General features: G+C 52.6%; 1 protein-coding gene across 1 annotated transcript in view; it reads left to right on the top strand.

Moving 5' to 3' along the window:
• Nucleotides 1-11,006, top strand: part of ME1 (malic enzyme 1) — a 92,797-nt gene extending 81,791 nt beyond the window's left edge. The window contains exons 10-14 of the mRNA XM_064169265.1: nucleotides 676-781; nucleotides 2,088-2,230; nucleotides 4,490-4,663; nucleotides 8,494-8,592; nucleotides 10,651-11,006. Of these exons, the coding sequence (XP_064025335.1) occupies nucleotides 676-781; nucleotides 2,088-2,230; nucleotides 4,490-4,663; nucleotides 8,494-8,592; nucleotides 10,651-10,809 (681 nt within the window). The 3' untranslated portion in view covers nucleotides 10,810-11,006. The remainder of the gene's footprint in view (nucleotides 1-675; nucleotides 782-2,087; nucleotides 2,231-4,489; nucleotides 4,664-8,493; nucleotides 8,593-10,650) is intronic.
• Nucleotides 11,007-11,597: the final 591 nt, after the last annotated feature.

The raw sequence follows: 11,597 nt of genomic DNA on the forward strand, positions 1-11,597 counted from the left end.
CATCAGCCAGGGGCCTGGAAAGGACTGCAGTGGCTCACATCCTGCTCACTGTTGGAGTAGACCTTTGCAGCTGATTAAATGAGGAGGGCTGGGGAGGGACTACTGACAAGGTCTTGTCATGACAGTACAAGGAGGGATGGGTTTGAAGTGGCAGAGGGGAGATTGAAAGTGGCTGCTAGGAAGAAGTTGTTTGCAGCAAGGGTGGTGAGAGACTGGCACAGGTTGCCCGGGGAGGTTGTGGAGCACAGAAGCACAGCAATTCAGTGCTGAGCAGAGCATCTCCAGCTACAAATGCATGGTGGTTACCTGCATTTTTTTTCCTTCTCTGTCACAGTTAAGAGTAAAACAAACAACCAAGCAGTCCTTAAAGCATCTCAAGAGTTACACAGAACGAGGAGGAATGGGTTTGAAGTGGCAGAGGGGAGATTGAAAGTGGCTGTTAGGACAAAGTTGTTTGCAGTGAGGGTGGGGAGACACTGGCACAGGTTGCCCAGGGAGGATGCAGAGCACAGAAGCACAGAATAAGATCTTTGATCCCATTCTGTGCTTCTGTGCTCCACAACCTCCCTGGAGATGTTCAGGACCAGGTTGGATGAGGCCTTGAGTGACCTGTTCTAGTGCCAGGACACTTCAAATAAATGTCTTTTCCTTTTGCTTTTGCCTTTCCTCCCCCAGGGCCGTGCCTCCTTAACCCCTGAGAAGCAGCGCTTCGCCCACCAGCATGCTGAGATGAAAAACCTCGAGGACATTGTCAGAGACATCAAACCATCTGTGCTCATAGGTAATTTCTTTCACTTTAAAGCAGTGACCTTGTTCCTTGTTTGGGAAAAAAAGAAATGGGGAACGTGGCTTTGTCTGAAGACAAGATCAAGTTGGAGGTTGATGAAAAGCTCCACAGGAGCCTGCAGGGTGAGTGCAGCCCAGACACAACCCTGTGCTGGGTGCAGCAAGAGCAGTGTGGGCACAGGGCAAGGGAGGGGATTCTGCCCCTTGGCTCTGCTCTCCTCAGACCTCTCCTGCAGTCCTGGGGGCAGTTCTGCAGCCCCCAGCACAAGCAGGACATGGAAGTGTTGGAGCCAGTGCAGAGGAGGCCACCAAGATGCTGAGAGGGCTGCAGCAGCTCTGCTCTGAGCACAGGCTGAGAGAGTTGGGGCTGTGCAGCCTGCAGAAGAGAAGGCTTCCAGGAGAGCTTGGAGTGGCCTTGCAGGATCTGAAGGGGGCTCCAGGAGAGATGGGGAGCGACTTTTTAGGGTGTCAGGTAGCAACAGAACTGGGGGGATCGGAGCAAAAATAGAGGTAGGTAGATTCAGTTTGGATGTTAGGAAGAAGTTGTTTGCAGTGAGGGTGGTGAGAGACTGGCACAGGTTGCCCAGGGAGGTTGTGGAGCACAGGAGCACAGAATGTGAACAGAATGATCAGTAGTAGAGGACTGAGACTGCTCTCATCACATCAGAAAACAAATGGAAATCTGTCACACTGAGCCGGGAAGAAACTCTGCAATCTGTTGCATGAGACTTTAGCAGACAGAGTTGTAGCTTTCTACTCCTTACTGGACTTCCCTGCAGGTTAGGTGATACATTCCTGCTCCACAGAGAGGCAGGAATGTGCCTCTACACATTCCTGCTTCATGTAGAGCCAGGAATATGCCTCTGTACATTCCTGCTTCATATAGAGGCAGATCTGCACACTCCTGCTTCATATAGAGGCAGGAAGGTGCCTCTACACGTTGCTGCTTCATAAGGAGACAGGAATCTGCCTTTGTATATTCCTGCTTCATATAGGGGCAGATCTACACACTCCTGCTTCACACAGAGGCAGGACTGTGCCTCTACACACTCCTGCTTCACACAGAGGGCCTGAGGAAAGTGAAGCTAAGGAATTCACCAAACTGCATGGGGTGACAAAGTTCTGCCTTGTGTTAGGGGTGAAAGCAAAGTTTCACTGTTGCAAAACCTTTTCACTTGAACCACATGAGGAAGAAAAGCTTCAGCTGCATTCCAGTGGGGGAGGTATGAGAAGTATCTTGTCTAAGTGCTGTGGATGTCTCACCCTGAACTGACTGCCTTTGCCTGCTTGTTCTTCCTTAGGAGTTGCAGCAATTGCAGGTGCTTTCACTAAACAGATCCTTCAGGATATGGCTGCTCTGAACAAACAACCTATTATTTTTGCCCTCAGCAATCCTACCAGCAAAGCAGAGTGCACTGCTGAGCAGTGCTACAAATACACAGAGGTAAGCACAGATTGACTTCTCTCCAGTGTACGCAGCGAAAAGCCAACTTGAAATGAAGGTTGAAAAGGGAGGGAGGCAGAGGGTGGGGTCGCTAATCAGGGCTCTGTGGGGAGGTGAAATTGGTTCCAGTAAGGAGCAGGTTGTTCATACTGTGTCAAGACAATTGGACTTGCAGCCCTAGACAAACCTTCGCTGACTCCTGGCAGGAGCCAAAGCCTTGGTCCCAGTCAGAGCGGCAGGAATCGTCAGTCATCACTGCCGGTGGTTAAAGCCTTGTGGCTGGTTTTGAGCTGCACCACTGTGTAACATATACAGGCAGTGATGTGCTTTCCACTTGAGGCTTTGTAAGTACTCTTTAGGGGATGAGGATATTTCCAGGCAGGAAAGAGAATCTTTGAGGCAGTGATTAAGAGGCAGGGTAGCTGACTCCTTACAGCAGCCTAGGTGAGAGCGCAAAGGCACTGCGCTTGCTGGGGTATTGTGGTACTGCAGGAGTGCTGCTAAACTTCAGCCCAGGGTTTTAAATGTGTCAGTGCCTGACTCCGGGTGTTCCGTGGGGACTTGTGTTTGCATTTCCTGCTCAGGACAGGGCCCTTTGAGTGGCAGTTCCCCTGTGTGCCAAGGACAGATTTAGCCTGCCCGTTCCACGCTGGGCAGCGCCACAATTACAGACAGGGCCAAGAGACAGGGAAGTGGCTGCCCTGAAGGGCTGGTGGCAGTGGGTAATGACATGTGCTGGGCAGAGCAAGAGGCACGCTGAAGCATTTGATCTGTCACCAGAACATAAAATAAGCTGGCCATGGCAGCGAACACAGGAGCCTTTCTGAAGAGCTGAGCAGCACCAGCGGCGGCTCTTAAACTGCAGCTTTCTACTTCCCTGGAGCAGGCAGAGCCACTTGTGCCGCAGAGGGCCTCTGCAGGGTGGAGCAGGGACAGTTATCACCGCAGCAGTGCTGGCGTCAGTAGAGGCTGGCTTTGCTTCCCCACCTAATTTACTGCTTAAAGTCCTGGCTGCTCCCTGCCAGCCACGCAAGGGCCTCTGCAGAGTCACTCCCCTCCTTAGTCCCAGACCACACTGCCTGCTGCAGGAATCACTGCCCTCCCCCAGTGCATCAAGAACCATGTGGGAGAGCATGGATAGCAGTGCTGCAGGTGAGCTGCCTGAGGGCTGCCTCTTCTGCCACCCTAATGGATGATGCCAGCAGCTGCTCCCATCCCACAGGAAGAGTGAAACTCCAGCTGGTGCACCTCCAGTGGTTCACAGCTCTGCATGAACAACACCAGGCCTAGTATTCCTCACAGCTATTGTGAAGCTGTTAGGAGGAAGATGATCCCTGGGTCACTCCACAGGCTTCTGTTGGTCCCTACAGCTGCCTGCTGTGTGCCAGCATGGAGCTACACCTGTGTTTGGGTCCTGGGAAGAGAGCTAGAGCTTCCAGAAGATGAGCTGGTGCCAATTCTCCTGTCCTCAGTGCAGTCATGTGGAGTCACTTTGCTCTGTGCAGCTAAATTCTCTGATCACCCAGACCAGGCTCTGCCATTCTGCCAACTGTCACCACTCTGTGCCTGGTGCTTGGGCCTTGGTGGCAGGAGTCTGCTGGGCAGCATCCTAGTGGTGTGTCAGTATTGGATGGCCACACACTGGTGCCTGAGTTGCTGCCTTCACCCTGCTCAGTGTATTACAGTGAGGGGAGCCACAAGGCCCCAGAACAGGTCTGATCACCCACTGGTGCTGTAGGTTGCACTGTGGGATGACATTCCCAGGACAGAGTTTGCTCCTTGATCACTCTGTTGAGCTTTGGGCCTGAAGAAAGGAGACTCCTCAGGTACTGCCACATCCAAAAGTGCAGCCTCCAGTGGCCTGGGTGTCGTTTTGGTGGATGTCCTGCTGCTGGGAACCTCCTGTTGTTGCCATGCCAGTGATGGCCACTTCAGGCCCCAGGAGTGCACCTTCTCCTGGCACACAGTGACCCCTGAGTGCTGCCTTTCACTTGCTTCTCCTCTCAGCTGTGCTGGTAACTCTTACCTGAGTGAGGCAGCTCTGGCTCTCTGACGCTGGCTGGTGACAGAGACGTGCCAGGGGTCCCCAGGACCAGCATCCCCATGCTGTTGACACGTGCTGAGTCCAGGAACTCTCAGCACCCTCTCAAAGGAGATATGGGCTAGATGTAAGTTCCAGAGTGGGAAGGGCTGTGTGAGCCACTTCAGCAGCACGCTCACCGCTAACCTGCCTGCTCTGCCTTTCTTCTCCCCCTTCAGGGACGGGGCATTTTTGCCAGTGGAAGCCCTTTTGATCCTGTCACTCTCCCAAGTGGACAAACTCTCTATCCTGGCCAGGGTAACAACTCCTATGTGTTCCCAGGAGTTGCCCTGGGAGTGATTTCCTGTGGAGTGAAGCACATCGGCGAGGAAGTGTTCCTCACAACGGCTGAGGTATTGTCCTGCTGAGGATTTCCAGCCCTTAGTGCAGTACCTTGGTAGCAGTGGACAGTTAAAGAGAACTGGCAGAGCAGTGCTTGCAGTGCCAGGGCTCCAGCTGCAGGGTTTGTTTGCTGCTCTGCCAGAAATCCTCTTTGGACAAGTTGGGCTTTTTTTAAGTTGATAGTTGATCCAAAGCTCTTCTCCATTGCTTCTTTTGGTTCTGCTCTTGGCTGGCAGCAAGAGCCATGCAATGAGCCTCACAGGACTCAGCTTCCCTCTCTTGAGTGTTGTGTTATGCAGTGGTGCTCAAGCTGCTGGCTGCTCTGCTCCTAGGAATGTGCTTCCAAGCCCATGCTCAGTGTAGACAGTGAAGGGAGAGCTCTAAGCAGTGTGTGACAGCCTGACCGTGGCCATGCAAAGCCACTGAGTTCACATCATTATGGATGGAAACTGCAGCACAGGAGGTTCCAGCTCAACATGAGCAACTACTTCTTGAGTGTAAGGGTCCAAGAGCTGGGCACAGGCTGCCCAGAGAGGCTGTGGAATCTCCCTGTCTGGATGTGTTCCTGTGTGCTCTGAGCTAGATTGTGTGGTCCTGCTCTGGCACTCTGCTGAATGCCCCCCAGGACCCTATTGGCCTTCTTGGCCACAGGGCACATTGCTGTACCATGGATGTGCTCCCCCAGCACTCCCAGGTCCCACTCCACAGGGGTGCTCTCCAGCACATCACCTCCCAGCCTGTCCTGGTACATTCCAGGATTCTTGCTCCTTGTGTCTTCGAAGGCAGTGGCCCTTTGCTGTCCCTTGGAGGCAGCTGGCAGGGGAGGTGGCTCTGTGACCAGCAGCATGGGGCATTTCTTAAGGCCCAGCCCTGGCGTGCTGCCCTCGCTGGATCTCTGCAGGGCTGTTATGTACTTTCTGTGCTGTGGCATCTGTGGAAAGCTTGCCAGCAGCTTGCCTTTCTGAGCAGGGCATTCACTGTTTCCAGCTTTAAATCAGTAAAAAGTCCAGACTGTCTCCACTGGCTTTAACCATGTGAGGAGGGCACTGAGCCATCTCTTAAGTCTGGATAATTACATCCTCCCTTTAAATGCTTCCCTCTAATTTCAGCTGCTCTAAACTGCTGTGTTAAACAGTTGCCTTATTCCATTCTAGAAGCTGCTTCGTTTGGGTTTGGGTGAAATGGTTCCTGTAGAGAGAGCACTGATGGTGACACATCTGTGGCAGCCTACTACTGAGTCAGAACAAAATCTGTTCTGAACAAAGAAACTCAGCTGAAGAAGGAAAGCAGGAAGGGCAGGAGGTGTCAGAAGTTGCAAGGAGGCTTTGACATTCTCTCTTAAGGCAGAAGTTCCTTCCTGACTCTTCTTTGGCCACAGAAGCTGCACCCAAGGGCCGGGCAGCGTTTGTCGGTGCCCGCAGCTGCTGGTACGGGACTGTGCGGTGGCTTAGCGCCCCCTGGCGGCCGCTGCCCTCTGACGCATGGCATAGACTCGGGATCAGTCCGGTTGGAAGAGACCCCTGGGATCATCGAGTCCAAGCGACCACCTAACCCTTCTATTAACTAACCCATGGCACTAAGTGCCTCAGGCAGCCTCCTCTTAAACACCTGAGCAGGTGATGCATTTCATAGAACCACAGAAGCAAGCAGGCTGGAAGAGACCTCCAAGCTCATGCAGCCCAGCCTAGCACCCAGCCCTGCCCAGTCAACCAGACCATGGCACCAAGTGCCTCATGCAGGCTTTGCTTCAACACCTCCCGGTGTTCCCTGCCCCCCGCCCCCCCACTTTGTAAAATAGACTAGACTCAGCGGCTCTGGAAATTGAATGAAGCTTTATATTTGCAGCTTAGCAGAATAGACAAGCAGAGAGTTACAACAGAGGCAGTTACAGGCAGAAATAGACAAGGGAACAGGTAGTACAGAAACACAGCAGCCCCCCCAGAAACCTGAGTCCCGAGGAGGGGCTCCCAACCTCCCTTCCACCTTCTGCACAGCCTCTAATCTAGTTCTTATCAAAAACATTCTAGCTAGCTTCAAACTAGCACAGATGGGCACTCCACCACCTCCCTGGGCAGCCCATTCCAGTGCCAGTCACTCTCTCTGCCAACAACTTCCTAACAACATCCAGCCTAGACCTGCCCTGGCACAGCTTCAGGCTGTGTCCCCTTCTTCTGTTGCTGGCTGCCTGGCAGCAGAGCCCAACCCCACCTGGCTACAGCCTCCCTGCAGGCAGCTGCAGACAGCAATGAGCTCTGCCCTGAGCCTCCTCTGCTGCAGGCTGCACCCCCCCAGCTCCCTCAGCCTCTCCTCACAGGGCTGTGCTCCAGGCCCCTCCCCAGCCTTGCTCTGGGCACTTTCCAGCACCTCAACATCTCTCTTGAATGGAGGGCCCAGAACTGGACACAGCACTCAAGGTGTGGCCTGAGCAGTGCTGAGCACAGGGACAGCAGAACCTCCCTTGTCCTGCTGCCCACACTGCTCCTGAGCCAGCCCAGGATTTTCTCAGTATCAGAACTCAGAATTCCCTTATATTAAACAGCTGTAACCAAGTTGCCTTCAGCTGACAGAAAGATCTGATAGGCTTAGGTCTCACAGAGTCCCAGGTATGCTCTGCCCCTGGCTGTGTAACAACACAGGCACCAGGGTTCAAAAGACTACAGGAACAGAAGCAGCAGCCCTGGTAAATTCCGGTTCTTGCTTCCAACAGCCTATAACCTGCTGACCTCCAAGCACTGCTCACTGCTCAGCCTTTCATAGGTTTTCAAAAGCTGTGGATAGAAACAGAAAGCTGCAACCATACAGTTTCTGGAAGAAGCAATGTCACAGAAGACAGCAGTAACAGTGGCCAAAAGCCACTCTTAACACCTTGTATGCTGCAAGCTTATTTACCATGGGCCAGAAACAACTGAGATGAGAACTACAAGTGAGAGACCTTACAAAGTGCAAGAAGCACTGTCCATAGCTAATGCCACATCTTACAGCAACCCAGAACTGGCACCTGGGAGTGCTAGGGGAGGACATCCATGGCACAGCAATGTGCCCTGATGGCCAAGAGGGCCAGTGGGATCCTAGGGTGCATTAAGCAGAGTGTGTCCAGCAGATCCAGGGAGGTTCTCCTCCACTACTCTGCCCTAGTGAGACCTCATCTTGAGCACTGCCCTGTTTTGAGCTCTCCAGTTGAAGAGAGACAGAGATCTGCTGGAGAGGGTCCAAGGAAGGGCTAAGAGGATGATGAGGGGACTCAAGCACTGCCTGGTGAGGAGAGGCTGAGGGCCCTGGGGCTGCTTAGTCTGGAGAAGAGGAGACTGAGAGGGGATTTAATCAATATCTTTAACTACTTGAGGGCTGGGGTCAGGAGGGGGGGACAGGCTCTGCTCACTGCTCCCTGGGATAGGACAAGGAGCAGTGGATGGAAGCTGCAGCACAGGAGGTTCCACTTCAACTTCTTGCCTGGAAGGGTCCCAGAGCCCTGGCACAGGCTGCCCAGAGAGGCTGTGGAGTCTCCTTGTGTGGAGCCTTTCCAGGCCTGTCTGGATGTGTTCCTGTGTGCCCTGAGCCACACTGTAAGGTCCTGCTGTGGCAGGGGTTGGATTGGATGAGCTCTTTGGGTCCCTTCCCACCCCTGACATCTGTGAGCCTGTGAACTCCCTGACCTTGCAGCACCTGTGTAGCTATGCCCAACGATAAGGCTGGTTGTAGAAAAGCACTGCCTAGGCAGATGAAACAGCATCTGTGTGACTTGCCCAAGTGGAACCATTTCTTTGCTTTAAGTGAGGCCACTGCCTAACAAAGCTAGAGCTGCATCAGCATCTCAGGTTCAACCTGTCTGCTTGATTTCTAGGTAATAGCTGAGCAAGTTTCAGAGAAGCACTTGCAGGAAGGTCGCCTGTACCCTCCCTTAGTCACCATCCAGGAGGTGTCGCTGAAGATTGCTGTGAGGGTAAGTCGTGTCAGGCCTTTGTGGCTCCTCCCTTCCACCTACCTGAGCATTTGATCTCATCAGCCAACACTCCACACAGGCTGAGCTTGCTTTGTGCCAGTCAGTCTTGGACAGGCAGCAGTTTCACAGTTCAAGTTGGTAGATGGAATCTAAACCCAAGAAGGGAAGTGATGGAACTATAGCAGGGATGTGTCTGGAGAGCCCACACTCTGCTGCCCACCAGGCAGGAGCAGGCCTCCAGGCTCACAGCCACAGCAGCTGCACAGCTGAGGGCTTTTGGCCCTTCAGGATCATAGAATCTTAGAGTCATAGAATCATAATCTATGATTATCGAGTCAGAGTCTTAGGAGAACAGAGCCATAGAACCAGTCAGGGCTGGAAGGGACCACAAGGAGCAGCCAGTCCAACCCCCTGCCATGCCCAGGGACACCCTACCCTAGGCTGTCCAAAGTCTCACAGCCTGGCCTTAAGCACCTCCAAGGATGAGGCTTCCACCACCCCCACGCTGAAGAACTTCCTAACATCCAGGCTGACTCTCCCCATTTCCAGCTTTGTTCCATTCCCCCTCCCAGTCCTGTCACTCCCTGACAGCCTAAAACGTCCCTCCCCAGTGTTCTTGTAGCTTCCTTCAGATCCTGGGAGGCCACAATAAGGTCACCTGGGAGCCTTCCAACTTCCAAACTTCTCCAACATGCAGGGAGGCCTTTTTCTCACTATGTATTGAGGGTGAAGGTGATGGAAGGAACAGGACTGAGGATGAGCTCTGCATGGAGCTAGGTCTGACTCATGCTGCTGGATGGAGCAACACTAGAAGTGGGCAGATGCAGATTGGATGTTAGGAAGAAGCCCTTCAGCATGGGGGTGGTGAGAGCCCAGAAAGGGTTGCCCAGGGAGGTGGTGGAAGCCTCATCCCTGGAGGTGTTTAAGGCCAGGCTGGCTGAGGCTGTGGGCATGGCAGAAGGACTGGGACTGGGTGATCCTCGAGGTGCCTTCCAGCCCCGACAATTCTGTGATTCTAGGCTTATGTGACTTTGCTGTTACAAATGCAGTGCTCCTCCTCCAGCAGTACCTTAGTTTCCAGCCTGGAGCAATGGATAAATGTTTACAAGCCCCAAGCAGTGAGCTACACTTTCTGCTTTTCCATCATCAGCTTACCCTGGTCTACCATAAATCTGCAGATTCCCAGAATGGTTTAGGTTGAAAGGGGCCTTAAAGGTCATCTAGTTCCAACCCCCCTGCTATGGGCAGGGACACCTCCCACCAGATCAGACTGCTTGCATCCTGTTCAGAAGTAGCATGAGTCAGACTCAATTAAATGCAAACTTCATCCTGTTCCTTGTCTTACTCCTCTGTATACAGGCTGCATCTGGTGTGCATATACAATCACAAAAGAGTTTTGGTTGTAGAGGACCTCCAAGGTCATCCAGTCCAACTGCCAACATAAACCCACCACGACCCTTAAACCCTGTCCCAAAGTGCCATGATGACATTTGTTGAACACCTCCAGGGCTGGTTGACTCCATTACTTCCCTGGGTAACCTGCTCCAAAGCCTGACTGTCAGCACCAGATGAAGTCTTACCTTCATTGAGTCTTACCTCCTTGAAGGCTTCCAGGAGATCTTATAGTGGCCTTCCAGGATCTGAAGGAGGCTACAGGAAGGTTTGGGAGGGACTACTGACAAGGTCTTGTCATGACAGGAAGAGGAGGAATGGGATTGAAGTGGCAGAGGGGAGATTGAAACTGGATGCTGGGAAGAAGTTGTTTGCAGTAAGGGTGGTGAGACACTGGCACAAGTTGCCCAGGGAGGTTGTGGAGCACAGAAGCACAGAATGCGATCAAGATCCCATTCTGTGCTCCACAACCTCCCTGGAGGTGTTCAGGACCAGGTTGGCTGAGTCCTTGAGTGACCTGTTCTATGGCAGGGGGTTGGAACTAGCTGAGCTGTGAGGTCCCTTCCAACCTAAACCATTTTCTGATTCTATGATTTTGGATCAGTTCCTACTTTAAAGCACTCAGCTGTTTTACCAGCACTAACCAGGACTTTGATGCCTTTCTAGATTGCAGAAGAAGCCTACAGGAATAACACTGCCTCCACCTACCCTCAGCCCAAGAACCTAGAAGCCTTCATCCGCTCTCAGGTGTACAGCACCGAGTATAACAGCTTTGTGGCTGACTCCTACTCCTGGCCTGAAGAAGCCATGAAAGTGAAACTGTAAATATTTAATGAAGAAGGATCAGAGCAGCAGGAGTTTAAAAAGCATTAAAACACCCAGCACATTCCTGCCTAGGAAGCCTAAGCATAGTTGATTTTTTAAGATGCAGAGAACCTTTTCTAAATTGCAATACTTGGTTGGAAACTCAGATCAAGAAATCACATGAATCAGACACCAGGAATAAAAAGTAATCTGAGGAACAGGTCTGTATGGTTTGGTTGATTGCTGAGATGCACTACAGTACAGTCTGAGAGGTCTTTCTGCTGGCAGAGGAAGTGGTTGTGCTGCACCTGGGCTGGAGCAATGCCAGCACAAACACAGGCTGGGCAAGGCTGGAGGACGACTTGAGGGTATCAATAGATGAAAAACTCCTCAGGAGCTGGCCATGGCTGCTTGCAGCCCAGAAGGCAGACTGTCCTAGGCTGTAGCAAGACAAGTGTGACCAGCAGCAGGAGGGAAGTGATTCTGCCCCTCTGTTCTGCTCTCCTGAGACCTCACCTGCAGCCCTGCTAGGCCAGCCCTGGATTCATGAGGCAGTGAGTTGAAGCAGTCTACTACCTTCTTGTCCTGGGTGCAAGTACAGTGAGCTGGAACAACCAATCTAGGCACGTCCTGACCATGCCTGCAACTCCTCTTGCACAGGAAACCTACCTGCAGCTCCTCTTTAACGTGAGCCCTTGAGAGCAGATGCTTCAGACAGCAGCAGCAGATGTTGTGTGCACTAACTCCTGAGTGGACTTCCCTGAGCTGGGTCTGCTTTTGCACCAGAAACCACATTAACCTGGGCCTGC

This window comes from Pogoniulus pusillus, chromosome 31 (genome assembly GCF_015220805.1).
Source record: "Pogoniulus pusillus isolate bPogPus1 chromosome 31, bPogPus1.pri, whole genome shotgun sequence".
NCBI classification, from domain to species: Eukaryota; Metazoa; Chordata; class Aves; order Piciformes; family Lybiidae; genus Pogoniulus; species Pogoniulus pusillus.